General features: G+C 34.1%; 1 protein-coding gene across 1 annotated transcript; it reads right to left on the reverse strand.

The window, feature by feature from the left end:
* Positions 1 to 1,167: 1,167 nt before the first annotated feature.
* LOC130825367 (uncharacterized) lies at positions 1,168 to 3,954 on the reverse strand. Its single transcript, XM_057690547.1, has 2 exons — positions 3,031 to 3,954; positions 1,168 to 1,944 (listed from the first exon to the last, which is right to left on the reverse strand). Exon 2 carries the CDS (start codon positions 1,562 to 1,564, stop codon positions 1,256 to 1,258), a length of 309 nt encoding a protein of 102 aa, XP_057546530.1. The 5' UTR covers positions 1,565 to 1,944; positions 3,031 to 3,954; the 3' UTR covers positions 1,168 to 1,255.
* Between the last annotated feature and the right edge of the window lie 23,179 nt (positions 3,955 to 27,133).

Consider the following 27,133-nt stretch of genomic DNA (forward strand, 5'->3'; position numbering starts at 1 on the left):
AATAATGGCTTAGCAAATTTCGCGTTGTTCCTAATTCCTGAATTCGAATTAGACCCGCCTCCCTGAAAATTTCCAAAACTCCTTGCTTTCTTATGATAAGAGCCCGGCATATTCTCCAAAACCTGGCCAGGAACTTCCTTCCTTTTCTCTGGGACATTACCCTTCTCTTTTTCCTTTTCTTTCCTCAAAATATTCCCTATTTGTGACGCCCGCTTATACATCTGCTCCAGTGTGTTATATCGGTCACTCTCAATATGCTTTTGAATATCGAAAGACAAACCTAGCTCAAAACATTGCATCTTTTTCTCCTCGGAGGGTACATCATCAGGACAATACTTGAGGTATTCCATAAATTTGTGGTAATATTCGTCTACCGTCATACTGCCCATCTCCAATCGCGCGAACTCGTTCGACTTATCCTTTCTAACATGCAACGGATAAAATTTCTCTCGCAGAGCCCTTTTGAACAAATCCCAACCAAAGTCCCCCTCAGTTTGCTCTAACAACCCTGATCTACTGTTTGCCCACCAGTAGTCGGCTTCTCCCACCAAATAAAAGGCAGCTTGATTGACCTTTAATTCCTCTGGGCACTCTACTACATCGAAAAGCTTGTCAAATTCTCTTAACCAGAGTTCCAGTTCCGATGGTTCCCCCTTACCATCGAAAGTCGAGGGTTTACTCTGGCTAATCCTTTTGCTCATTTCTGAGGCTAACTCTGACAAAGACTTCTCTCGGGGTGCACTTACACTTGTTAACGCTTTCACCAGATTTCTTATCGTACGGTTAGCATTGCCTCGAGACAGACTCTTCCTAGAAATTGGAGGCATCTTCTGCAAACGAAAAAAAGGTACAAATCAAAAGAAAGTCCTAAGATTCGTAGCCTTTGGAGAAAGAACAAGGTTTGCTGGGCAACCCTAACAGTCGATTACTAGTTCGTTTATATCCCTAGATATATATACATATATATAAGTATTATCATTATCATTATTAACGTTATTTACTATTATTGTTATTATTATTGTTTTATGTATATATATGTGCTTGCAAAAAGGAAATTACGTATGTAATGCACAAACTTACAATACCGTATGAACAGCAAACACACTTCAATATTTTATATATATATCTTTTAATACATCGAAAGTCGTCTCATGCAAGAGTTACATTATTACCTTATCACTTATTTGATTAAAAAGATACAACTTCAAATATCTCAAAGAAAGATGCGAAAACAAAATAAAAAGGTATAGAACATCTAGCGCCAAGCATCCCAAGTGTCAACACCCTCATCGTAACTTGCTATATCGAAGTCCTCATCATCCTCGTCTTCTCCAGAATCAGAGCTGGAGTCTGAATACGATCCATCTGATTCACTACCACTATCACTGGGGCTGCTTAATGGTACATCCTCTACGTCCTCTTCAGGATCTTCCTCATCAGACCACCCCCTATCAAACCCAACCTCAAAGCCATATAAGTCGTAATGCGATCCCCAGTTCTCCCTCTCGTCATCATCGCCGGAAATTTCTATATAAGTAGGCGGTTCACGACTAGGCTCCCACATCTCGATATCACTCTCTTCCTGAGCCTCAGTTTCCACCTGTGGGGAATCAAGAAGAATCCGCTCTCTTAACGGTTCCGTGGTCACATTGGTGCCGCCCGATACTGGAGACTCGCCCTTCCTCTCAGGTGCTACACTCTTCCTAGATTCAGACAAACGATGTAACCTATTTAGGTCCAAATCTAAATCGTAACATACTATTGGCTTTTTCCCTGACCATAAGCATCCTCTCCCTATAGTCTTGGATACTTTCGCCACTCCTTATTTTCCATATGTCAGCGTTGGAGACTTCTATCCAAGCAGTTTCATAGTCGAACATCGGTACCTCTCTCGATCCACTAGGGGTGTGTGTGTCCATAGGTGTCTTTCCCAAATTCATATTCCTGAACATATACACATAACGAAAAGTAACAGGTAAGAAAATTGATAACTAAGGACACCTAGAACACTATATAACCCTAATGGTCCAAAGCCAGATACATCACAACAAACACATTCAATATATTCGACCATTCCCCATCTCTCATTCCTAAGGTCTGATATTCCTTTTAGCTCCTAGGGAACGTTAGCTCTGATACCAATTGTAACAGCCCGTTTTAAATGACCCGGAAAGAAATCATGTGAAAACATGATTCCGGTTCATAAACGGACGCAAGAAACCCATCTTTACTCGGATCGTCAACGTCCCACCGGTAAAGGAATATGGTCCACAAGGTAAACAGCGCCAAACAAACCAAACAAATCAGCGGAAGTCTTTACTTACAAGTCGAGAGCCCACCGGCCTCTAAACAAATTAAAAATTGTACGTGATAAAAGAGAAACATCATAAACTTCGGTTACATAAACTGAGTTATTTAGTCTCATTACAAAGTAAGTCTAGACTTGATAGTTACGGGTTCTAAGCTGAATCCTCACTCCAGCCCCCTCCTGAATTAACCTGCTGCACGTCGTATGATAACACGTAGCAGGTTCCAAAGAACAACCAATACACGTCAGAGACTTCATACATATGCTAAACAGGTTGAATACAAGCATTGTGTTTACCCTAGCATGCAAAGGCTCTATTATGTAATCTTTGTTCATTATTTCCAACCTTGCAACGTTGCCCGACATGTGCGGGTCGTACAAGTCATATTTCCAATTTGTTTTGGTGGAATACACTTAGGAGAGCTAATCCCAAGGCAACCACCTACCTAAGACGTTGCCCGTCCTGTTCGGGTCGCCAAAGGCTAAGTATGCATACCCCCATGGTGATCATAAAGATCCCTGAATGCCATGGGAAAAATAGTTGATAATTTTCCAATTCATTTGTTAACCCTTTTGGGTAACATATCCATAAATTCTCAATTTCCACATAATCATTTCATATTATTTGAGGTGTCTAATCCTTATGTGATTACAATGACTTGATTAGGAATAAAACAACATTACTTGCACAACCATATAAACAGTATGGTCTAAGCGTGTACCTTTAAGCACAGCAAATCCAAACGACGTTTACGCACGACAAGAATTTCACCCTCTTATGAATCGAGGTCCTAATTAACAAACACACAAAACGACCACGTTTAATAACGGGTTTACACAAACAATCCACTCCATACTACTAAAATATCACAAAGACTTGATAATTTCAAATGTTTTCATCCAATTCATGATCGCTCCAAAATTCCCATTCTGACCAGAAACTTTTATGGCCAAATCGGACAGTTTAGAAAATTCAAATTAAAAATCCGACTTCACCGTTGCGTCCGGAACGCATCAATTATCTTGGGTACCAAATTTCATAATTTCTAGCATCCGATTACTATTTTTAATTATTTTAAGCGTTTTACGAGTTTTAAAAAAACGCATCGGTTAAATAAAACCACAACGAAACACACCCGATACTCGGATCAGGGCGCCACTACCGAGGCAGCAGCTGCTGTCCGAAAATTCCTGCTACTTAAATTATTTTTATTATATTTATATATATTTTTTTTTATGTAAATTATTTAATCCTTTTTAAATCTCCATACCAAAATATATCTAACCAAAACCAAATTTACCTTTTACTAAAATAAAACAAATAAAACCAAATCTCCTATCCCACCATCCACTTGATATTTCCACACATGTAACAATACATAAAATCCCATCAACAATCCAAGCCATCATCAAAACATAAAACTAACAATTTAAAATATATTAATCCACAAGATCCTTCAAAAGCAATTAAAGTTTCATAACCCATGATAATTAAATTAAATACTTGATTCTCTTATCAAATTAAAATTTTGTAGAAAATCATGTATCATCATTTTTGAATCAAACACATATATAAGGACAATCCTTTAAACAAATCAAATTTTGTTAAAGGATTTATAAACTCATGGATACCCACATTACTTAATCCATACACTTAAAATTTCTTCTAACAAACTAACATCTTGCTAGAGAAATATAAGCCATAAAATAAATACATTTTTAACCTTTGAATAAACTTTATTCTTATAACAAATTTAAACTTTGTTAAAGAATGTAAATCAAGGAAAATTTTGCATAACAGAGATATGATTTAACCCTTTTAACAAATCAATTTTATCAAAGGATTATAAAAGAAAACTTATGTAAAATACTCAATCCTCCTAATAAGTCATAGGATTTCATCATATTGAAAGAAATATTATATAATCTCATACTAGAATTTCTTATAAATAAAAATTTATAATTAGCAACTCAACTTACTTACCCTTTGATTTGAAGATTGAATTTGAACAAAGTTTTTTTTTTTTTTTTTATATGGCTGCCGAAAAACAAGCACAAGAAGAGGAAGAATTTCTGAATTTTTTTGAAAGTGTGAGGTAGTGTGAGGAAGACAATTGATGCTTAGGATTAATTAGGAATTCAAGGACCAATTAAACACTCCTAATTACACCATCATGAGAGGAGTTACAAAAACTCCTCCCATACCCCCAAACCGGCAGCCCCCTTCAAATTCCCACCTATATTTTTTTTTAATTATTAACTAATTAATTGAGTAATTATTGTGTTATTATCACAATCGAAACAAAACGTCATGCGATAAAACTCGTTACCGTTAAAATTAACCTACTTTGTTACTTATAATTAATTATGTAAAATAATATAATTTAATATTACTTATTTATTTTATTTTGTTATATTTTATTTTATTATATATTATTTATTTTTAAACCCGATAAATTACGGGGTGTTACACTAACTCCTTCTTTCTAAGCTCTAAACTACTATCTATAAGCCTAACTCCTTCCTTCTAAGCTCTAAACTACTATCTATAAGCCTAACTCTTTCCTTCTAAGCTCTAAACTACTATCTATAAGCCTAACTCTTTCCTTCTAAGCATTAAACTACTATCTATAATCCTAACTCTTTCCTTTCTAAGCATTAAACTACTATCTATAAGCCTAACTCTTTCCTTTCTAAGCATTAAACTACTATCTATAAGCCTAACTCTTTCCTTCTAAGCTTCAAACTACTATCTATAAGTCTAACTCTTTCCTTCTAAGCTTTAAACTACTATCTATAAGCCTAACTCTTTCCTTCTAAGCTCTAAACTACTATCTATAAGCCTAACTCCTTCCTTCTAAGCTCTAAACTACCATCTATATGCCTAACTCTTTCCTTCTAAGCTCTAAACTACTATCTATAAGCCTAACTCTTTCCTTCTAAGCTCTAAACTACTATCTATAAGCCTAACTCCTTCCTTCTAAGCTCTAAACTACTATCTATAAGCCTAACTCCTTCCTTTTAAGCTCTAAACTACTATCTATAAGCCTAACTCTTTCCTTCTAAGCTCTAAACTACTATCTATAAGCCTAACTCTTTCCTTCTAAGCATTAAACTACTATCTATAATCCTAACTCTTTCCTTTCTAAGCATTAAACTACTATCTATAAGCCTAACTCTTTCCTTTTAAGCTCTAAACTACTATCTATAAGTCTAACTCTTTCCTTCTAAGCTCTAAACTACTATCTATAAGCCTAACTCCTTCCTTCTAAGCTATAAACTACCATATATATGCCTAACTCTTTCCTTCTAAGCTCTAAACTACTATCTATAAGCCTAACTCTTTCCTTCTAATCTCTAAACTACTATCTATAAGCCTAACTCTTTCCTTCTAAGCATTAAACTACTATCTATAATCCTAACTCTTTCCTTTCTAAGCATTAAACTACTATCTATAAGCCTAACTCTTTCCTTTCTAAGCATTAAACTACTATCTATAAGCCTAACTCTTTCCTTCTAAGCTTTAAACTACTATCTATAAGTCTAACTCTTTCCTTCTAAGCTCTAAACTACTATCTATAAGCCTAACTCTTTCCTTCTAAGCTCTAAACTATCATCTATAAGCCTAACTCCTTCCTTCTTAGCTCTAAACTACCATCTATATGCCTAACTCTTTCCTTCTAAGCTCTAAACTACTATCTATAAGCCTAACTCTTTCCTTCTAAGCTCTAAACTACTATCTATAAGCCTAACTCCTTCCTTCTAAGCTCTAAACTACTATGTATAGGCCTAACTCCTTCCTTCTAAGCTCTAAACTACTATCTATAAGCCTAACTCTTTCCTTCTAAGCTCTAAACTACTATCTATAAGCCTAACTCTTTCCTTCTAAGCATTAAACTACTATATATAATCCTAACTCTTTTCTTTCTAAGCATTAAACTACTATCTATAAACCTAACTCTTTCCTTTTGAGCTCTAAACTACTATCTATAAGTCTAACTCTTTCCTTCTAAGCTCTAAACTACTATCTATAAGCCTAACTCCTTCCTTCTAAGCTCTAAACTACCATCTATATGCCTAACTCTTTCCTTCTAAGCTCTAAACTACTATCTATAAGCCTAACTCTTTCCTTCTAAGCTCTAAACTACTATCTATAAGTCTAACTCCTTCCTTCTAAGCTCTAAACTACTATTTATAAGCCTAACTCTTTCCTTCAAAGCTCTAAACTACTATCTATAAGCCTAACTCTTTCCTTCTAAGCATTAAACTACCAACTATATACCTAACTCTTTCCTTCTAAGCTCTAAACTACTATCTATAAGCCTAACTCTTTCCTTCTCAGCTCTAAACTACTATCTATAAGCCTAACTCCTTACTTCTAAGCTCTAAACTACCATCTATATGCCTAACTCTTTCCTTCTAAGCTCTAAACTACTATCTATAAGCCTAACTCTTTCCTTCTAAGCTCTAAACTACTATCTATAAGCCTAACTCTTTCCTTCTAAGCTCTAAACTACTATCTATAAGCCTAACTCCTTCCTTCTAAGCTCTAAACTACTATCTATAAGCCTAACTCTTTCCTTCTAAGCTCTAAACTACTGTCTCTAAGCCTAATTCTTTCCTTCTAAGCATTAAACTACTATCTATAAGCCTAACTCTTTCCTTTCTAAGCACTAAACTACTATCTATAAGCCTAACTCTTTCCTTCTAAGCTCTAAACTACTATCTATAAGTCTAACTCTTTCCTTCTAAGCTCTAAACTACTATCTATAAGCCTAACTCTTTCCTTCTAAGCTCTAAACTACTATCTATAAGCCTAACTCCTTCCTTCTAAGCTCTAAACTACCATCTATATGCCTAACTATTTCCTTCTAAGCTCTAAACTACTATCTATAAGCCTAACTCTTTCCTTCTAAGCTCTAAACTACTATCTATAAGCCTAACTCCTTCCTTCTAAGCTCTAAACTACTATTTATAAGCCTAACTCTTTCCTTCTAAGCTCTAAACTACTATCTATAAGCCTAACTCTTTCCTTCTAAGCATTAAACTACTATCTATAAGCCTAACTCTTTCCTTTCTAAGCATTAAACTACTATCTATAAGCCTAACTCTTTCCTTCTAAGCTCTAAACTACTATCTATAAGTCTAACTCTTTCCTTCTAAGCTCTAAACTACTATCTATAAGCCTAACTCTTTCCTTCTCAGCTCTAAACTACTATCTATAAGCCTAACTCCTTCCTTCTAAGCTGTAAACTACCATCTATATGCCTAACTCTTTCCTTCTAAGCTCTAAACTACTATCTATAAGCCTAACTCTTTCCTTCTAAGCTCTAAACTACTATCTATAAGACTAACTCCTTCCTTCTAAGCTCTAAACAACTATCTATAAGCCTAACTCCTTCCTTCTAAGCTCTAAACTACTATCTATAAGCTTAACTCTTTCCTTCTAAGCTCTAAACTACTATCTATAAGCCTAACTCTTTCCTTCTAAGCATTAAACTACTATCTATAATCCTAACTCTTTCCTTTCTAAGCATTAAACTACTATCTATAAGCCTAACTCTTTCCTTTCTAAGCATTAAACTACTATCTATAAGCCTAACTCTTTCCTTCTAAGCTTCAAACTACTATCAATAAGTCTAACTCTTTCCTTCTAAGCTTTAAACTACTATCTATAAGCCTAACTCTTTCCTTCTAAGCTCTAAACTACTATCTATAAGCCTAACTCCTTCCTTCTAAGCTCTAAACTACCATCTATATGCCTAAATCTTTCCTTCTAAGCTCTAAACTACTATCTATAAGCCTAACTCTTTCCTTTTAAGCTCTAAACTACTATCTATAAGCCTAACTCCTTCCTTCTAAGCTCTAAACTACTATCTATAAGCCTAACTCCTTCCTTTTAAGCTCTAAACTACTATCTATAAGCCTAACTCTTTCCTTCTAAGCTCTAAACTACTATCTATAAGCCTAACTCTTTCCTTCTAAGCATTAAACTACTATCTATAATCCTAACTCTTTCCTTTCTAAGCATTAAACTACTATCTATAAGCCTAACTCTTTCCTTTTAAGCTCTAAACTACTATCTATAAGTCTAACTCTTTCCTTCTAAGCTCTAAACTACTATCTATAAGCCTAACTCCTTCCTTCTAAGCTCTAAACTACCATCTATATGCCTAACTCTTTCCTTCTAAGCTCTAAACTACTATCTATAAGCCTAACTCTTTCCTTTCTAAGCATTAAACTACTATCTATAAGCCTAACTCTTTCCTTTCTAAGCATTAAACTACTATCTATAAGCCTAACTCTTTCCTTCTAAGCTTTAAACTACTATCTATAAGTCTAACTCTTTCCTTCTAAGCTCTAAACTACTATCTATAAGCCTAACTCTTTCCTTCTAAGCTCTAAACTACTATCTATAAGCCTAACTCCTTCCTTCTAAGCTCTAAACTACCATCTATATGCCTAACTCTTTCCTTCTAAGCTCTAAACTACTATCTATAAGCCTAACTCTTTCCTTCTAAGCTCTAAACTACTATCTATAAGCCTAACTCCTTCCTTCTAAGCGCTAAACTACAATCTATAAGCCTAACTCCTTCCTTCTAAGCTCTCAACTACTATCTATAAGCCTAACTCTTTCCTTCTAAGCTCTAAACTACTATCTATAATCCTAACTCTTTCCTTTCTAAGCATTAAACTACTATCTATAAGCCTAACTCTTTCCTTTTAAGCTCTAAACTACTATCTATAAGCCTAACTCTTTCCTTCTAAGCTCTAAACTACTATCTATAAGCCTAACTCCTTCCTTCTAAGCTTTAAACTACTATTTATAAGCCTAACTCTTTCCTTCTAAGCTCTAAACTACTATCTATAAGCCTAACTCTTTCCTTCTAAGCATTAAACTACTATCTATAAGCCTAACTCTTTCCTTTCTAAGCATTAAACTACTATCTATAAGCCAAACTCTTTCCTTCTAAGCTCTAAACTACTATCTATAAGTCTAACTCTTTCCTTCTAAGCTCTAAACTACTATCTATAAGCCTAACTCTTTCCTTCTCAGCTCTAAACTACTATCTATAAGCCTAACTCCTTCCTTCTAAGCTGTAAACTACCATCTATATGCCTAACTCTTTCCTTCTAATCTCTAAACTACTATCTATAAGCCTAACTCTTTCCTTCTAAGCTCTAAACTACTATCTATAAGTCTAACTCCTTCCTTCTAAGCTCTAAACTACTATCTATAAGCCTAACTCCTTCCTTCTAAGCTCTAAACTACTATCTATAAGCCTAACTCTTTCCTTCTAAGCTCTAAACTACTATCTATAAGCCTAACTCTTTCCTTCTAAGCATTAAACTACTATCTATAATCCTAACTCTTTCCTTTCTAAGCATTAAACTACTATCTATAAGCCTATTTCTTTCCTTTCTAAGCATTAAACTACTATCTATAAGCCTAACTCTTTCCTTCTAAGCTTCAAACTACTATCTATAAGTCTAACTCTTTCCTTCTAAGCTTTAAACTACTATCTATAAGCCTAACTCTTTCCTTCTAAGCTCTAAACTACTATCTATAAGCCTAACTCCTTCCTTCTAAGCTCTAAACTACCATCTATATGCCTAAATCTTTCCTTCTAAGCTCTAAACTACTAACTATAAGCCTAACGCTTTCCTTCTAAGCTCTAAACTACTATCTATAAGCGTAACTCCTTCCTTCTAAGCTCTAAACTACTATCTATAAGCCTAACTCCTTCCTTTTAAGCTCTAAACTACTATCTATAAGCCTAACTCTTTCCTTCTAAGCTCTAAACTACTATCTATAAGCCTAACTCTTTCCTTCTAAGCATTAAACTACTATCTATAATCCTAACACTTTCCTTTCTAAGCATTAAACTACTATCTATAAGCCTAACTCTTTCCTTTTAAGCTCTAAACTACTATCTATAAGTCTAACTCTTTCCTTCTAAGCTCTAAACTACTATCTATAAGCCTAACTCCTTCCTTCTAAGCTCTAAACTACCATCTATATGCCTAACTCTTTCCTTCTAAGCTCTAAACTACTATCTATAAGCCTAACTCTTTCCTTCTAATCTCTAAACTACTATCTATAAGCCTAACTCTTTCCTTCTAAGCATTAAACTACTATCTATAATCCTAACTCTTTCCTTTCTAAGCATTAAACTACTATCTATAAGCCTAACTCTTTCCTTTCTAAGCATTAAACTACTATCTATAAGCCTAACTCTTTCCTTCTAAGCTTTAAACTACTATCTATAAGTCTAACTCTTTCCTTCTAAGCTCTAAACTACTATCTATAAGCCTAACTCTTTCCTTCTAAGCTCTAAACTACTATCTATAAGCCTAACTCCTTCCTTCTAAGCTCTAAACTACCATCTATATGCCTAACTCTTTCCTTCTAAGCTCTAAACTACTATCTATAAGCCTAACTCTTTCCTTCTAAGCTCTAAACTACTATCTATAAGCCTAACTCCTTCCTTCTAAGCGCTAAACTACTATCTATAAGCCTAACTCCTTCCTTCTAAGCTCTCAACTACTATCTATAAGCCTAACTCTTTCCTTCTAAGCTCTAAACTACTATCTATAATCCTAACTCTTTCCTTTCTAAGCATTAAACTACTATCTATAAGCCTAACTCTTTCCTTTTAAGCTCTAAACTACTATCTATAAGTCTAACTCTTTCCTTCGAAGCTCTAAACTACTATCTATAAGCCTAACTCCTTCCTTCTAAGCTCTAAACTACCATCTATATGCCTAACTCTTTCCTTCTAAGCTCTAAACTACTATCTATAAGCCTAACTCTTTCCTTCTAAGCTCTAAACTACTATCTATAAGTCTAACTACTTACTTCTAAGCTCTAAACTTCCATTTATATGCCTAACTCTTTCCTTCTAAGCTCTAAACTACTATCTATAAGCCTAACTCTTTCCTTCTAAGCTCTAAACTACTATCTATAAGCCTAATTCCTTCCTTCTAAGCTCTAAAATACTATCTATAAGCCTAACTCCTTCCTTCTAAGCTCTAAACTACTATCTATAAGCCTAACTCCTTACTTCTAAGCTCTAAACTACTATCTATAAGCCTAACTCCTTCCTTCTAAGCATTAAACTACTATCTATAAGCCTAACTCTTTCCTTTTAAGCTCTAAACTACTATCTATAAGTCTAACTCTTTCCTTCTAAGCTCTAAACTACTATCTATAAGCCTAACTCCTTCCTTCTAAGCTCTAAACTACCATCTATATGCCTAACTCTTTCCTTCTAAGCTCTAAACTACTATCTATAAGCCTAACTCTTTCCTTTCTAAGCATTAAACTACTATCTATAAGCCTAACTCTTTCCTTTCTAAGCATTAAACTACTATCTATAAGCCTAACTCTTTCCTTCTAAGCTTTAAACTACTATCTATAAGTCTAACTCTTTCCTTCTAAGCTCTAAACTACTATCTATAAGCCTAACTCTTTCCTTCTAAGCTCTAAACTACTATCTATAAGCCTAACTCCTTCCTTCTAAGCTCTAAACTACCATCTATATGCCTAACTCTTTCCTTCTAAGCTCTAAACTACTATCTATAAGCCTAACTCTTTCCTTCTAAGCTCTAAACTACTATCTATAAGCCTAACTCCTTCCTTCTAAGCGCTAAACTACAATCTATAAGCCTAACTCCTTCCTTCTAAGCTCTCAACTACTATCTATAAGCCTAACTCTTTCCTTCTGAGCTCTAAACTACTATCTATAATCCTAACTCTTTCCTTTCTAAGCATTAAACTACTATCTATAAGCCTAACTCTTTCCTTTTAAGCTCTAAACTACTATCTATAAGCCTAACTCTTTCCTTCTAAGCTCTAAACTACTATCTATAAGCCTAACTCCTTCCTTCTAAGCTTTAAACTACTATTTATAAGCCTAACTCTTTCCTTCTAAGCTCTAAACTACTATCTATAAGCCTAACTCTTTCCTTCTAAGCATTAAACTACTATCTATAAGCCTAACTCTTTCCTTTCTAAGCATTAAACTACTATCTATAAGCCAAACTCTTTCCTTCTAAGCTCTAAACTACTATCTATAAGTCTAACTCTTTCCTTCTAAGCTCTAAACTACTATCTATAAGCCTAACTCTTTCCTTCTCAGCTCTAAACTACTATCTATAAGCCTAACTCCTTCCTTCTAAGCTGTAAACTACCATCTATATGCCTAACTCTTTCCTTCTAATCTCTAAACTACTATCTATAAGCCTAACTCTTTCCTTCTAAGCTCTAAACTACTATCTATAAGTCTAACTCCTTCCTTCTAAGCTCTAAACTACTATCTATAAGCCTAACTCCTTCCTTCTAAGCTCTAAACTACTATCTATAAGCCTAACTCTTTCCTTCTAAGCTCTAAACTACTATCTATAAGCCTAACTCTTTCCTTCTAAGCATTAAACTACTATCTATAATCCTAACTCTTTCCTTTCTAAGCATTAAACTACTATCTATAAGCCTATTTCTTTCCTTTCTAAGCATTAAACTACTATCTATAAGCCTAACTCTTTCCTTCTAAGCTTCAAACTACTATCTATAAGTCTAACTCTTTCCTTCTAAGCTTTAAACTACTATCTATAAGCCTAACTCTTTCCTTCTAAGCTCTAAACTACTATCTATAAGCCTAACTCCTTCCTTCTAAGCTCTAAACTACCATCTATATGCCTAAATCTTTCCTTCTAAGCTCTAAACTACTAACTATAAGCCTAACGCTTTCCTTCTAAGCTCTAAACTACTATCTATAAGCGTAACTCCTTCCTTCTAAGCTCTAAACTACTATCTATAAGCCTAACTCCTTCCTTTTAAGCTCTAAACTACTATCTATAAGCCTAACTCTTTCCTTCTAAGCTCTAAACTACTATCTATAAGCCTAACTCTTTCCTTCTAAGCATTAAACTACTATCTATAATCCTAACACTTTCCTTTCTAAGCATTAAACTACTATCTATAAGCCTAACTCTTTCCTTTTAAGCTCTAAACTACTATCTATAAGTCTAACTCTTTCCTTCTAAGCTCTAAACTACTATCTATAAGCCTAACTCCTTCCTTCTAAGCTCTAAACTACCATCTATATGCCTAACTCTTTCCTTCTAAGCTCTAAACTACTATCTATAAGCCTAACTCTTTCCTTCTAATCTCTAAACTACTATCTATAAGCCTAACTCTTTCCTTCTAAGCATTAAACTACTATCTATAATCCTAACTCTTTCCTTTCTAAGCATTAAACTACTATCTATAAGCCTAACTCTTTCCTTTCTAAGCATTAAACTACTATCTATAAGCCTAACTCTTTCCTTCTAAGCTTTAAACTACTATCTATAAGTCTAACTCTTTCCTTCTAAGCTCTAAACTACTATCTATAAGCCTAACTCTTTCCTTCTAAGCTCTAAACTACTATCTATAAGCCTAACTCCTTCCTTCTAAGCTCTAAACTACCATCTATATGCCTAACTCTTTCCTTCTAAGCTCTAAACTACTATCTATAAGCCTAACTCTTTCCTTCTAAGCTCTAAACTACTATCTATAAGCCTAACTCCTTCCTTCTAAGCGCTAAACTACTATCTATAAGCCTAACTCCTTCCTTCTAAGCTCTCAACTACTATCTATAAGCCTAACTCTTTCCTTCTAAGCTCTAAACTACTATCTATAATCCTAACTCTTTCCTTTCTAAGCATTAAACTACTATCTATAAGCCTAACTCTTTCCTTTTAAGCTCTAAACTACTATCTATAAGTCTAACTCTTTCCTTCGAAGCTCTAAACTACTATCTATAAGCCTAACTCCTTCCTTCTAAGCTCTAAACTACCATCTATATGCCTAACTCTTTCCTTCTAAGCTCTAAACTACTATCTATAAGCCTAACTCTTTCCTTCTAAGCTCTAAACTACTATCTATAAGTCTAACTACTTACTTCTAAGCTCTAAACTTCCATTTATATGCCTAACTCTTTCCTTCTAAGCTATAAACTACTATCTATAAGCCTAACTCTTTCCTTCTAAGCTCTAAACTACTATCTATAAGCCTAATTCCTTCCTTCTAAGCTCTAAAATACTATCTATAAGCCTAACTCCTTCCTTCTAAGCTCTAAACTACTATCTATAAGCCTAACTCCTTACTTCTAAGCTCTAAACTACTATCTATAAGCCTAACTCCTTCCTTCTAAGCTTTAAACTATTCTCTATAAGCCTAACTCCTTCCTTCTAAGCTCTAAACTACTATCTATAAGCCTAACTCTTTCCTTCTAAGCTCTAAACTACTATCTATAAGCCTAACTCTTTCCTTCTAAGCATTAAACTACTATCTATAATCCTAACTCTTTCCTTTCTAAGCATTAAACTACTATCTATAAGCCTAACTCTTTCCTTTCTAAGCATTAAACTACTATCTATAAGCCTAACTCTTTCCTTCTAAGCTTTAAACTACTATCTATAAGTCTAACACTTTCCTTCTAAGCTCTAAACTACTATCTATAAGCCTAACTCTTTCCTTCTAAGCTCTAAACTACTATCTTTAAGCCTAACTCCTTCCTTCTAAGCTCCAAACTACCATCTATATGCCTAACTCTTTCCTTCTAAGCTCTAAACTACTATCTATAAGCCTAACTCTTTCCTTCTAAGCTCTAAACTACTATCTATAAGCCTAACTCCTTCCTTCTAAGCTCTAAAGTACTATCTATAAGCCGAACTCCTTTCTTCTAAGCTCTAAACTACTATCTATAAGCCTAACTCTTTCCTTCTAAGCTCTAAACAACTATCTATAAGCCTAACTCTTTCCTTCTAAGCATTAAACTACTATGTATAATCCTAACTCTTTCCTTTCTAAGCATTAAACTACTATCTATAAGCCTAACTCTTTCCTTTTAAGCTCTAAACTACTATCTATAAGTCTAACTCTTTCCTTCTAAGCTCTAAACTAATATCTATAAGCCTAACTCCTTCCTTCTAAGCTCTAAACTACCATCTATATGCCTAACTCTTTCCTTCTAAGCTCTAAACTACTATCTATAAGCCTAACTCTTTCCTTCTAAGCTCTAAACTACTATCTATAAGCGTAACTCCTTCCTTCTAAGCTCTAAACTACTATCTATAAGCCTAACTCCTTCCTTCTAAGCTCTAAACTACTATCTATAAGCCTAACTCTTTCCTTCTAAGCTCTAAACTACTATCTATAAGCCTAACTCTTTCCTTCTAAGCATTAAACTACTATCTATAATCCTAACTCTTTCCTTTCTAAGCATTAAACTACTATCTATAAGCCTAACTCTTTCCTTTTAAGCTCTAAACTACTATCTATAAGTCTAACTCTTTCCTTCTAAGCTCTAAACTACTATCTATAAGCCTAACTCCTTCCTTCTAAGCTCTTAACTACCATCTATATGCCTAACTCTTTCCTTCTAAGCTCTAAACTACTATCTATAAGCCTAACTCTTTCCTTCTAATCTCTAAACTACTATCTATAAGCCTAACTCTTTCCTTCTAAGCATTAAACTACTATCTATAATCCTAACTCTTTCCTTTCTAAGCATTAAACTACTATCTATAAGCCTATCTCTTTCCTTTCTAAGCATTAAACTACTATCTATAAGCCTAACTCTTTCCTTCTAAGCTTTAAACTACTATCTATAAGTCTAACTCTTTCCTTCTAAGCTCTAAACTACTATCTATAAGCCTATCTCTTTCCTTCTAAGCTCTAAACTACTATCTATAAGCCTAACTCCTTCCTTCTAAGCTCTAAACTACCATCTATATGCCTAACTCTTTCCTTCTAAGCTCTAAACTACTATCTATAAGCCTAACTCTTTCCTTCTAAGCTCTAAACTACTATCTATAAGCCTAACTCCTTCCTTCTAAGCGCTAAACTACTATCTATAAGCCTAACTCCTTCCTTCTAAGCTCTCAACTACTATCTATAAGCCTAACTCTTTCCTTCTAAGCTCTAAACTACTATCTATAATCCTAACTCTTTCCTTTCTAAGCATTAAACTACTATCTATAAGCCTAACTCTTTCCTTTTAAGCTCTAAACTACTATCTATAAGTCTAACTCTTTCCTTCGAAGCTCTAAACTACTATCTATAAGCCTAACTCCTTCCTTCTAAGCTCTAAACTACCATCTATATGCCTAACTCTTTCCTTCTAAGCTCTAAACTACTATCTATAAGCCTAACTCTTTCCTTCTAAGCTCTAAACTACTATCTATAAGCCTAACTACTTACTTCTAAGCTCTAAACTTCTATTTATATGCCTAACTCTTTCCTTCTAAGCTCTAAACTACTATCTATAAGCCTAACTCTTTCCTTCTAAGCTCTAAACTACTATCTATAAGCCTAATTCCTTCCTTCTAAGCTCTAAACTACTATCTATAAGCCTAACTCCTTCCTTCTAAGCTCTAAACTACTATCTATAAGCCTAACTCCTTACTTCTAAGCTCTAAACTACCATCTATATGCCTAACTCTTTCCTTCTAAGCTCTAAACTACTATCTATAAGCCTAACTCTTTCCTTCTAAGCTCTAAACTACTATCTATAAGCCTAACTACTTACTTCTAAGCTCTAAACTTCTATTTATATGCCTAACTCTTTCCTTCTAAGCTCTAAACTACTATCTATAAGCCTAACTCTTTCCTTCTAAGCTCTAAACTACTATCTATAAGCCTAATTCCTTCCTTCTAAGCTCTAAACTACTATCTATAAGCCTAACTCCTTCCTTCTAAGCTCTAAACTACTATCTATAAGCCTAACTCCTTCCTTCTAAGCGCTAAACTACTATCTATAAGCCTAACTCCTTCCTTCTAAGCTCTCAACTACTATCTATAAGCCTAACTCTTTCCTTCTAAGCTCTAAACTACTATCTATAATCCTAACTCTTTCCTTTCTAAGCATTAAACTACTATCTATAAGCCTAACTCTTTCCTTTTAAGCTCTAAACTACTATCTATAAGTCTAACTCTTTCCTTCGAAGCTCTAAACTACTATCTATAAGCCTAACTCCTTCCTTCTAAGCTCTAAACTACCATCTATATGCCTAACTCTTTCCTTCTAAGCTCTAAACTACTATCTATAAGCCTAACTCTTTCCTTCTAAGCTCTAAACTACTATCTATAAGCCTAACTACTTACTTCTAAGCTCTAAACTTCTATTTATATGCCTAACTCTTTCCTTCTAAGCTCTAAACTACTATCTATAAGCCTAACTCTTTCCTTCTAAGCTCTAAACTACTATCTATAAGCCTAATTCCTTCCTTCTAAGCTCTAAACTACTATCTATAAGCCTAACTCCTTCCTTCTAAGCTCTAAACTACTATCTATAAGCCTAACTCCTTACTTCTAAGCTCTAAACTACTATCTATAAGCCTAACTCCTTCCTTCTAAGCTTTAAACTACTCTCTATAAGCCTAACTCCTTCCTTCTAAGCTCTAAACTACTATCTATAAGCCTAACTCTTTCCTTCTAAGCTCTAAACTACTATCTATAAGCCTAACTCTTTCCTTCTAAGCATTAAACTACTATATATAATCCTAACTCTTTCCTTTCTAAGCATTAAACTACTATCTATAAGCCTAACTCTTTCCTTTCTAAGCATTAAACTACTATCTATAAGCCTAACTCTTTCCTTCTAAGCTTTAAAGTACTATCTATAAGTCTAACTCTTTCCTTCTAAGCTCTAAACTACTATCTATAAGCCTAATTCTTTCCTTCTAATCTCTAAACTACTATCTTTAAGCCTAACTCCTTCCTTCTAAGCTCTAAACTACCATCTATATGCCTAACTCTTTCCTTCTAAGCTCTAAACTACTATCTATAAGCCTAACTCTTTCCTTCTAATCTCTAAACTACTATCTATAAGCCTAACTCCTTCCTTCTAAGCTCTAAAGTACTATCTATAAGCCTAACTCCTTTCTTCTAAGCTCTAAACTACTATCTATAAGCCTAACTCTTTCCTTCTAAGCTCTAAACAACTATCTATAAGCCTAACTCTTTCCTTCTAAGCATTAAACTACTATCTATAATCCTAACTCTTTCCTTTCTAAGCATTAAACTACTATCTATAAGCCTAACTCTTTCCTTTTAAGCTCTAAACTACTATCTATAAGTCTAACTCTTTTCTTTCTAAGCTCTAAACTAATATCTATAAGCCTAACTCCTTCCTTCTAAGCTCTAAACTACCATCTATATGCCTAACTCTTTCCTTCTAAGCTCTAAACTACTATCTATAAGCCTAACGCTTTCCTTCTAAGCTCTAAACTACTATCTATAAGCCTAACTCCTTCCTTCTAAGCTCTAAACTACTATCTATAAGCCTAATTCCTTCCTTCTAAGCTCTAAACTACTATCTATAAGCCTAACTCTTTCCTTCTAAGCTCTAAACTACAATCAATAATCCTAACTCTTTCCTTTCTAAGCATTAAACTACTATCTATAAGCCTAACTCTTTCCTTTTAAGCTCTAAACTACTATCTATAAGTCTAACTCTTTCCTTCGAAGCTCTAAACTACTATCTATAAGCCTAACTCGTTCCTTCTAAGCTCTAAACTACCATCTATATGCCTAACTCTTTCCTTCTAAGCTCTAAACTACTATCTATAAGCCTAACTCTTTCCTTCTAAGCTCTAAACTACTATCTATAAGCCTAACTCTTTCCTTCTAAGCTCTAAACTACTATCTATAAGCCTAACTCTTTCCTTCTAAGCATTAAACTAATATCTATAATCCTAACTCTTTCCTTTCTAAGCATTAAACTACTATCTATAAGCCTAACTCTTTCCTTTTAAGCTCTAAACTACTATCTATAAGTCTAACTCTTTCCTTCTAAGCTCTAAACTACTATCTATAAGCCTAACTCCTTCCTTCTAAGCTCTAAACTACCATCTATAAGCCTATCTCTTTCCTTCTAAGCTCTAAACTACTATCTATAAGCCTAACTCTTTCCTTCTAAGCTCTCAACTACTATCTATAAGCCTAATTCCTTCCTTCTAAGCTCTAAACTACTATCTATAAGCCTAACTCTTTCCTTCTAAGCTCTAAACTACTATCTATAAGCCTAACTCCTTCCTTCTAAGCTCTAAACTACCATCTATATGCCTAACTCTTTCCTTCTAAGCTCTAAACTACTATCTATAAGCCTAACTCTTTCCTTCTAAGCTCTAAACTACTATCTATAAGCCTAACTCCTTCCTTCTAAGCTCTAAACTACTATCTATAAGCCTAACTCCTTCCTTCTAAGCTCTAAACTATTATCTATAAGCCTGAGTCTTTCCTTCTAAGCTCTAAACTACTGTCTCTAAGCCTAATTCTTTCCTTCTAAGCATTAAACTACTATCTATAAGCCTAACTCTTTCCTTTCTAAACACTAAACTACTATCTATAAGCCTAACTCTTTCCTTCTAAGCTCTAAACTACTATCTATAAGTCTAACTCTTTCCTTCTAAGCTCAAAACTACTATCTATAAGCCTAACTCTTTCCTTCTAAGCTCTAAACTACTATCTATAAGCCTAACTCCTTCCTTCTAAGCTCTAAACTACCATCTATATGCCTAACGCTTTCCTTCTAAGCTCTAAACTACTATCTATAAGCCTAACTCTTTCCTTCTAAGCTCTAAACTTCTATCTATAAGCCTAACTCCTTCCTTCTAAGCTCTAAACTACTATTTATAAGCCTAACTCTTTCCTTCTACGCTCTAAACTACTATCTATAAGCCTAACTCTTTCCTTCTAAGCATTAAACTACTATCTATAAGCCTAACTCTTTCCTTTCTAAGCATTAAACTACTATCTATAAGCCTAACTCTTTCCTTCTAAGCTCTAAACTACTATCTATAAGTCTAACTCTTTCCTTCTAAGCTCTAAACTACTATCTATAACCCTAACTCTTTCCTTCTCAGCTCTAAACTACTATCTATAAGCCTAACTCCTTCCTTCTAAGCTCTAAACTACCATCTATATGCCTAACTCTTTCCTTCTAAGCTCTAAACTACTATGTATAAGCCTAACTCTTTCCTTCTAAGCTTTAAACTACTATCTATAAGCCTAACTCCTTCCTTCTAAGCTCTAAACTACTATCTATAAGCCTAACTCCTTCCTTCTAAGCTCTAAACTACTATCTATAAGCCTAACTCTTTCCTTCTATGCTCTAAACTACTATCTATAAGCCTAACTCTTTCCTTCTAAGCATTAAACTACTATCTATAATCCTAACTCTTTCCTTTCTAAGCATTAAACTACTATCTATAAGCCTAACTCTTTCCTTTCTAAGCATTAAACTACTATCTATAAGCCTAACTCGTTCCTTCTAAGCTTTAAACTACTATCTATAAGTCTAACTCTTTCCTTCTAAGCTTTAAACTACTATCTATAAGCCTAACTCTTTCCTTCTAAGCTCTAAACTACTATCTATAAGCCTAACTCCTTCCTTCTAAGCTCTAAACTACCATCTATATGCCTAACTCTTTCCTTCTAAGCTCTAAACTACTATCTATAAGCCTAACTCTTTCCTTCTAAGCTCTAAACTACTATCTATAAGCCTAACTCCTTCCTTCTAAGCTCTAAACTACTATGTATAAGCCTAACTCCTTCCTTCTAAGCTCTAAACTACTATCTATAAGCCTAACTCTTTCCTTTTAAGCTCTAAACTACTATCTATAAGCCTAACTCTTTCCTTCTAAGCATTAAACTACTATCTATAATCCTAACTCTTTTCTTTCTAAGCATTAAACTACTATCTATAAACCTAACTCTTTCCTTTTAAGCTCTAAACTACTATCTATAAGTCTAACTCTTTCCTTCTAAGCTCTAAACTACTATCTATAAGCCTAACTCCTTCCTTCTAAGCTCTAAACTACCATCTACATGCCTAACTCTTTCCTTCTAAGCTCTAAACTACTATCCATAAGCCTAACTCTTTCCTTCTAAGCTCTAAACTACTATCTATAAGCGTAACTCTTTCCTTCTAAGCATTAAACTACTATCTATAATCCTAACTCTTTCCTTTATAAGCATTAAACTACTATCTATAAGCCTAACTCTTTCCTTTCTAAGCATTAAACTACTATCTATAAGCCTAACTCTTTCCTTCTAAGCTTTAAACTACTATCTATAAGTCTAACTCTTTCCTTCTAAGCTCTAAACTACTATCTATAAGCCTAACTCTTTCCTTCTAAGCTCTAAACTACTATCTATAAGCCTAACTCCTTCCTTCTAAGCTCTAAACTACCATCTATATGCCTAACTCTTTCCTTCTAAGCTCTAAACTACTATCTATATGCCTAACTCTTTCCTTCTAAGCTCTAAACTACTATCTATAAGCCTAACTCTTTCCTTTTAAGCTCTAAACTACTATCTATAAGTCTAACTCTTTCCTTCTAAGCTCTAAACTACTATCTATAAGCCTAACTCCTTCCTTCTAAGCTCTAAACTACCATCTATAAGCCTATCTCTTTCCTTCTAAGCTCTAAACTACTATCTCCTAACTCTTTCCTTCTAAGCTCTAAACTACTATCTATAAGCCTAATTCCTTCCTTCTAAGCTCTAAATTACTATCTATAAGCCTAACTCTTCCCTTCTAAGCTCTAAACTACTATCTATAACCCTAACTCCTTACTTCTAAGCTCTAAACTACCATCTATATGCCTAACTCTTTCCTTCTAAGCTCTAAACTACTATCTATAAGCCTAACTCTTTCCTTCTAAGCTCTAAACTACTATCTATAAGCCTAACGCCTTCCTTCTAAGCTCTAAACTACCATCTATAAGCCTAACTCTTTCCTTCTAAGCTCTAAACTACTGTCTCTAAGCCTAATTCTTTCCTTCTAAGCATTAAACTACTATCTATAAGCCTAACTCTTTCCTTTCTAAGCACTAAACTACTATCTATAAGCCTAACTCTTTCCTTCTAAGCTCTAAACTACTATCTATAAGTCTAACTCTTTCCTTCTAAGCTCTAAACTACTATCTATAAGCCTAACTCTTTCCTTCTAAGCTCTAAACTACTATCTATAAGCCTAACTCCTTCCTTATAAGCTCTAAACTACCATCTATATGCCTAACTCTTTCCTTCTAAGCTCTAAACTACTATCTATAAGCCTAACTCTTTCCTTCTAAGCTCTAAACTACTATCTATAAGCCTAACTCCTTCCTTCTAAGCTCTAAACTACTATTTATAAGCCTAACTCTTTCCTTCTAAGCTCTAAACTACTATCTATAAGCCTAACTCTTTCCTTCTAAGCATTAAACTACTATCTATAAGCCTAACTCTTTCCTTTCTAAGCATTAAACTACTATCTATAAGCCTAACTCTTTCCTTCTAAGCTCTAAACTACTATCTATAAGTCTAACTCTTTCCTTCTAAGCTCTAAACTACTATCTATAACCCTAACTCTTTCCTTCTCAGCTCTAAACTACTATCTATAAGCCTAACTCCTTCCTTCTAAGCTCTAAACTACCATCTATATGCCTAACTCTTTCCTTCTAAGCTCTAAACTACTATGTATAAGCCTAACTCTTTCCTTCTAAGCTTTAAACTACTATCTATAAGCCTAACTCCTTCCTTCTAAGCTCTAAACTACTATCTATAAGCCTAACTCCTTCCTTCTAAGCTCTAAACTACTATCTATAAGCCTAACTCTTTCCTTCTATGCTCTAAACTACTATCTATAAGCCTAACTCTTTCCTTCTAAGCATTAAACTACTATCTATAATCCTAACTCTTTCCTTTCTAAGCATTAAACTACTATCTATAAGCCTAACTCTTTCCTTTCTAAGCATTAAACTACTATCTATAAGCCTAACTCGTTCCTTCTAAGCTTTAAACTACTATCTATAAGTCTAACTCTTTCCTTCTAAGCTTTAAACTACTATCTATAAGCCTAACTCTTTCCTTCTAAGCTCTAAACTACTATCTATAAGCCTAACTCCTTCCTTCTAAGCTCTAAACTACCATCTATATGCCTAACTCTTTCCTTCTAAGCTCTAAACTACTATCTATAAGCCTAACTCTTTCCTTCTAAGCTCTAAACTACTATCTATAAGCCTAACTCCTTCCTTCTAAGCTCTAAACTACTATGTATAAGCCTAACTCCTTCCTTCTAAGCTCTAAACTACTATCTATAAGCCTAACTCTTTCCTTTTAAGCTCTAAACTACTATCTATAAGCCTAACTCTTTCCTTATAAGCATTAAACTACTATCTATAATCCTAACTCTTTTCTTTCTAAGCATTAAACTACTATCTATAAACCTAACTCTTTCCTTTTAAGCTCTAAACTACTATCTATAAGTCTAACTCTTTCCTTCTAAGCTCTAAACTACTATCTATAAGCCTAACTCCTTCCTTCTAAGCTCTAAACTACCATCTACATGCCTAACTCTTTCCTTCTAAGCTCTAAACTACTATCCATAAGCCTAACTCTTTCCTTCTAAGCTCTAAACTACTATCTATAAGCGTAACTCTTTCCTTCTAAGCATTAAACTACTATCTATAATCCTAACTCTTTCCTTTATAAGCATTAAACTACTATCTATAAGCCTAACTCTTTCCTTTCTAAGCATTAAACTACTATCTATAAGCCTAACTCTTTCCTTCTAAGCTTTAAACTACTATCTATAAGTCTAACTCTTTCCTTCTAAGCTCTAAACTACTATCTATAAGCCTAACTCTTTCCTTCTAAGCTCTAAACTACTATCTATAAGCCTAACTCCTTCCTTCTAAGCTCTAAACTACCATCTATATGCCTAACTCTTTCCTTCTAAGCTCTAAACTACTATCTATATGCCTAACTCTTTCCTTCTAAGCTCTAAACTACTATCTATAAGCCTAACTCTTTCCTTTTAAGCTCTAAACTACTATCTATAAGTCTAACTCTTTCCTTCTAAGCTCTAAACTACTATCTATAAGCCTAACTCCTTCCTTCTAAGCTCTAAACTACCATCTATAAGCCTATCTCTTTCCTTCTAAGCTCTAAACTACTATCTCCTAACTCTTTCCTTCTAAGCTCTAAACTACTATCTATAAGCCTAATTCCTTCCTTCTATGCTCTAAATTACTATCTATAAGCCTAACTCTTCCCTTCTAAGCTCTAAACTACTATCTATAACCCTAACTCCTTACTTCTAAGCTCTAAACTACCATCTATATGCCTAACTCTTTCCTTCTAAGCTCTAAACTACTATCTATAAGCCTAACTCTTTCCTTCTAAGCTCTAAACTACTATCTATAAGCCTAACGCCTTCCTTCTAAGCTCTAAACTACCATCTATAAGCCTAACTCTTTCCTTCTAAGCTCTAAACTACTGTCTCTAAGCCTAATTCTTTCCTTCTAAGCATTAAACTACTATCTATAAGCCTAACTCTTTCCTTTCTAAGCACTAAACTACTATCTATAAGCCTAACTCTTTCCTTCTAAGCTCTAAACTACTATCTATAAGTCTAACTCTTTCCTTCTAAGCTCTAAACTACTATCTATAAGCCTAACTCTTTCCTTCTAAGCTCTAAACTACTATCTATAAGCCTAACTCCTTCCTTATAAGCTCTAAACTACCATCTATATGCCTAACTCTTTCCTTCTAAGCTCTAAACTACTATCTATAAGCCTAACTCTTTCCTTCTAAGCTCTAAACTACTATCTATAAGCCTAACTCCTTCCTTCTAAGCTCTAAACTACTATTTATAAGCCTAACTCTTTCCTTCTAAGCTCTAAACTACTATCTATAAGCCTAACTCTTTCCTTCTAAGCATTAAACTACTATCTATAAGCCTAACTCTTTCCTTTCTAAGCATTAAACTACTATCTATAAGCCTAACTCTTTCCTTCTAAGCTCTAAACTACTATCTATAAGTCTAACTCTTTCCTTCTAAGCTCTAAACTACTATCTATAACCCTAACTCTTTCCTTCTCAGCTCTAAACTACTATCTATAATCCAAACTCCTTCCTTCTAAGCTCTAAACTACCACCTATATGCCTAACTCTTTCCTTCTAAGCTCTAAACTACTATCTATAAGCCTAACTCTTTCCTTCTAAGCTCTAAACTACTATCTATAAGCCTAACTCCTTCCTTCTAAGCTCTAAACAACTATCTATAAGCCTAACTTCTTCCTTCTAAGTTCTAAACTACTAACTATAAGCCTGACTCTTTCCTTCTAAGGTCTAAACTACTATCTATAAGCCTAACTCTTTCCTTCTAAGCATTAAACTACTATCTTTAATCCTAACTCTTTCCTTTCTAAGCATTAAACTACTATCTATAAGCCTAACTCTTTCCTTTCTAAGCATTAAACTACTATCTATAAGCCTAACTCTTTCCTTCTAAGCTTTAAACTACTATGTATAAGTCTAACTCTTTCCATCTATGCTTTAAACTACTATCTATAAGCCTAACTCTTTCCTTCTAAGCGCTAAACTACTATCTATAAGCCTAACTCCTTCCTTCTAAGCTCTAAACTACCATCTATATGCCTAACTCTTTCCTTCTAAGCTCTAAACTACTATCTATAAGCCTAACTCTTTCCTTCTAAGCTCTAAACTACTAACTATAAGCCTAACTCCTTCCTTCTAAGCTCTAAACTACTATGTATAAGCCTAACTCCTTCCTTCTAAGCTCTAAACTACTATCTATAAGCCTAACTCTTTCCTTCTAAGCTCTAAACTACTATCTATAAGCCTAACTCTTTCCTTCTAAGCATTAAACTACTATCTATAATCCTAACTCTTTCCTTTCTAAGCATTAAACTACTATCTATAAACCTAACTCTTTCCTTTTAAGCTCTAAACTACTATCTATAAGTCTAACTCTTTCCTTCTAAGCTCTAAACTACTATCTATAAGCATAACTCCTTCCTTCTAAGCTCTAAACTACCATCTATATGCCTAACTCTTTCCTTATAAGCTCTAAACTACTATCTATAAGCCTAACTCCTTCCTTCTAAGCTCTAAACTACTATCTATAAGCCTAACTCCTTCCTTCTAAGCTCTAAACTACTATCTATAAGCCTAATTCTTTCCTTCTAAGCTCTAAACTACTATCTATAAGCCTAACTCTTTCCTTCTAAGCATTAAACTAATATCTATAATCCTAACTCTTTCCTTTCTAAGCATTAAACTACTATCTATAAGCCTAACTCTTTCCTTTTAAGCTCTAAACTACTATCTATAAGTCTAACTCTTTCCTTCTAAGCTCTAAACTACTATCTATAAGCCTAACTCCTTCCTTCTAAGCTCTAAACTACCATCTATAAGCCTATCTCTTTCCTTCTAAGCTCTAAACTACTATCTATAAGCCTAACTCTTTCCTTCTAAGCTCTAAACTACTATCTATAAGCCTAACTCCTTCCTTCTAAGCTCTAAACTACTATCTATAAGCCCAACTCCTTCCTTCTAAGCTCTAAACTACTATCTATAAGCCTAATTCTTTCCTTCTAAGCTCTAAACTACTATCTATAAGCCTAACTCTTTCCTTCTAAGCATTAAACTAATATCTATAATCCTAACTCTTTCCTTTCTAAGCATTAAACTACTATCTATAAGCCTAACTCTTTCCTTTTAAGCTCTAAACTACTATCTATAAGTCTAACTCTTTCCTTCTAAGCTCTAAACTACTATCTATAAGCCTAACTCCTTCCTTCTAAGCTCTAAACTACTATCTATAAGCCTAACTCTTTCCTTCTAAGCTCTAAACTACTATCTATAAGCCTAACTCCTTCCTTCTAAGCTCTAAACAACTATCTATAAGCCTAACTCCTTCCTTCTAAGCTCTAAACTACTATCTATAAGCCTAACTCTTTCCTTCTAAGGTCTAAACTACTATC

Source organism: Amaranthus tricolor, chromosome 10 (assembly GCF_026212465.1).
Source record: "Amaranthus tricolor cultivar Red isolate AtriRed21 chromosome 10, ASM2621246v1, whole genome shotgun sequence".
NCBI lineage: Eukaryota > Viridiplantae > Streptophyta > Magnoliopsida > Caryophyllales > Amaranthaceae > Amaranthus > Amaranthus tricolor.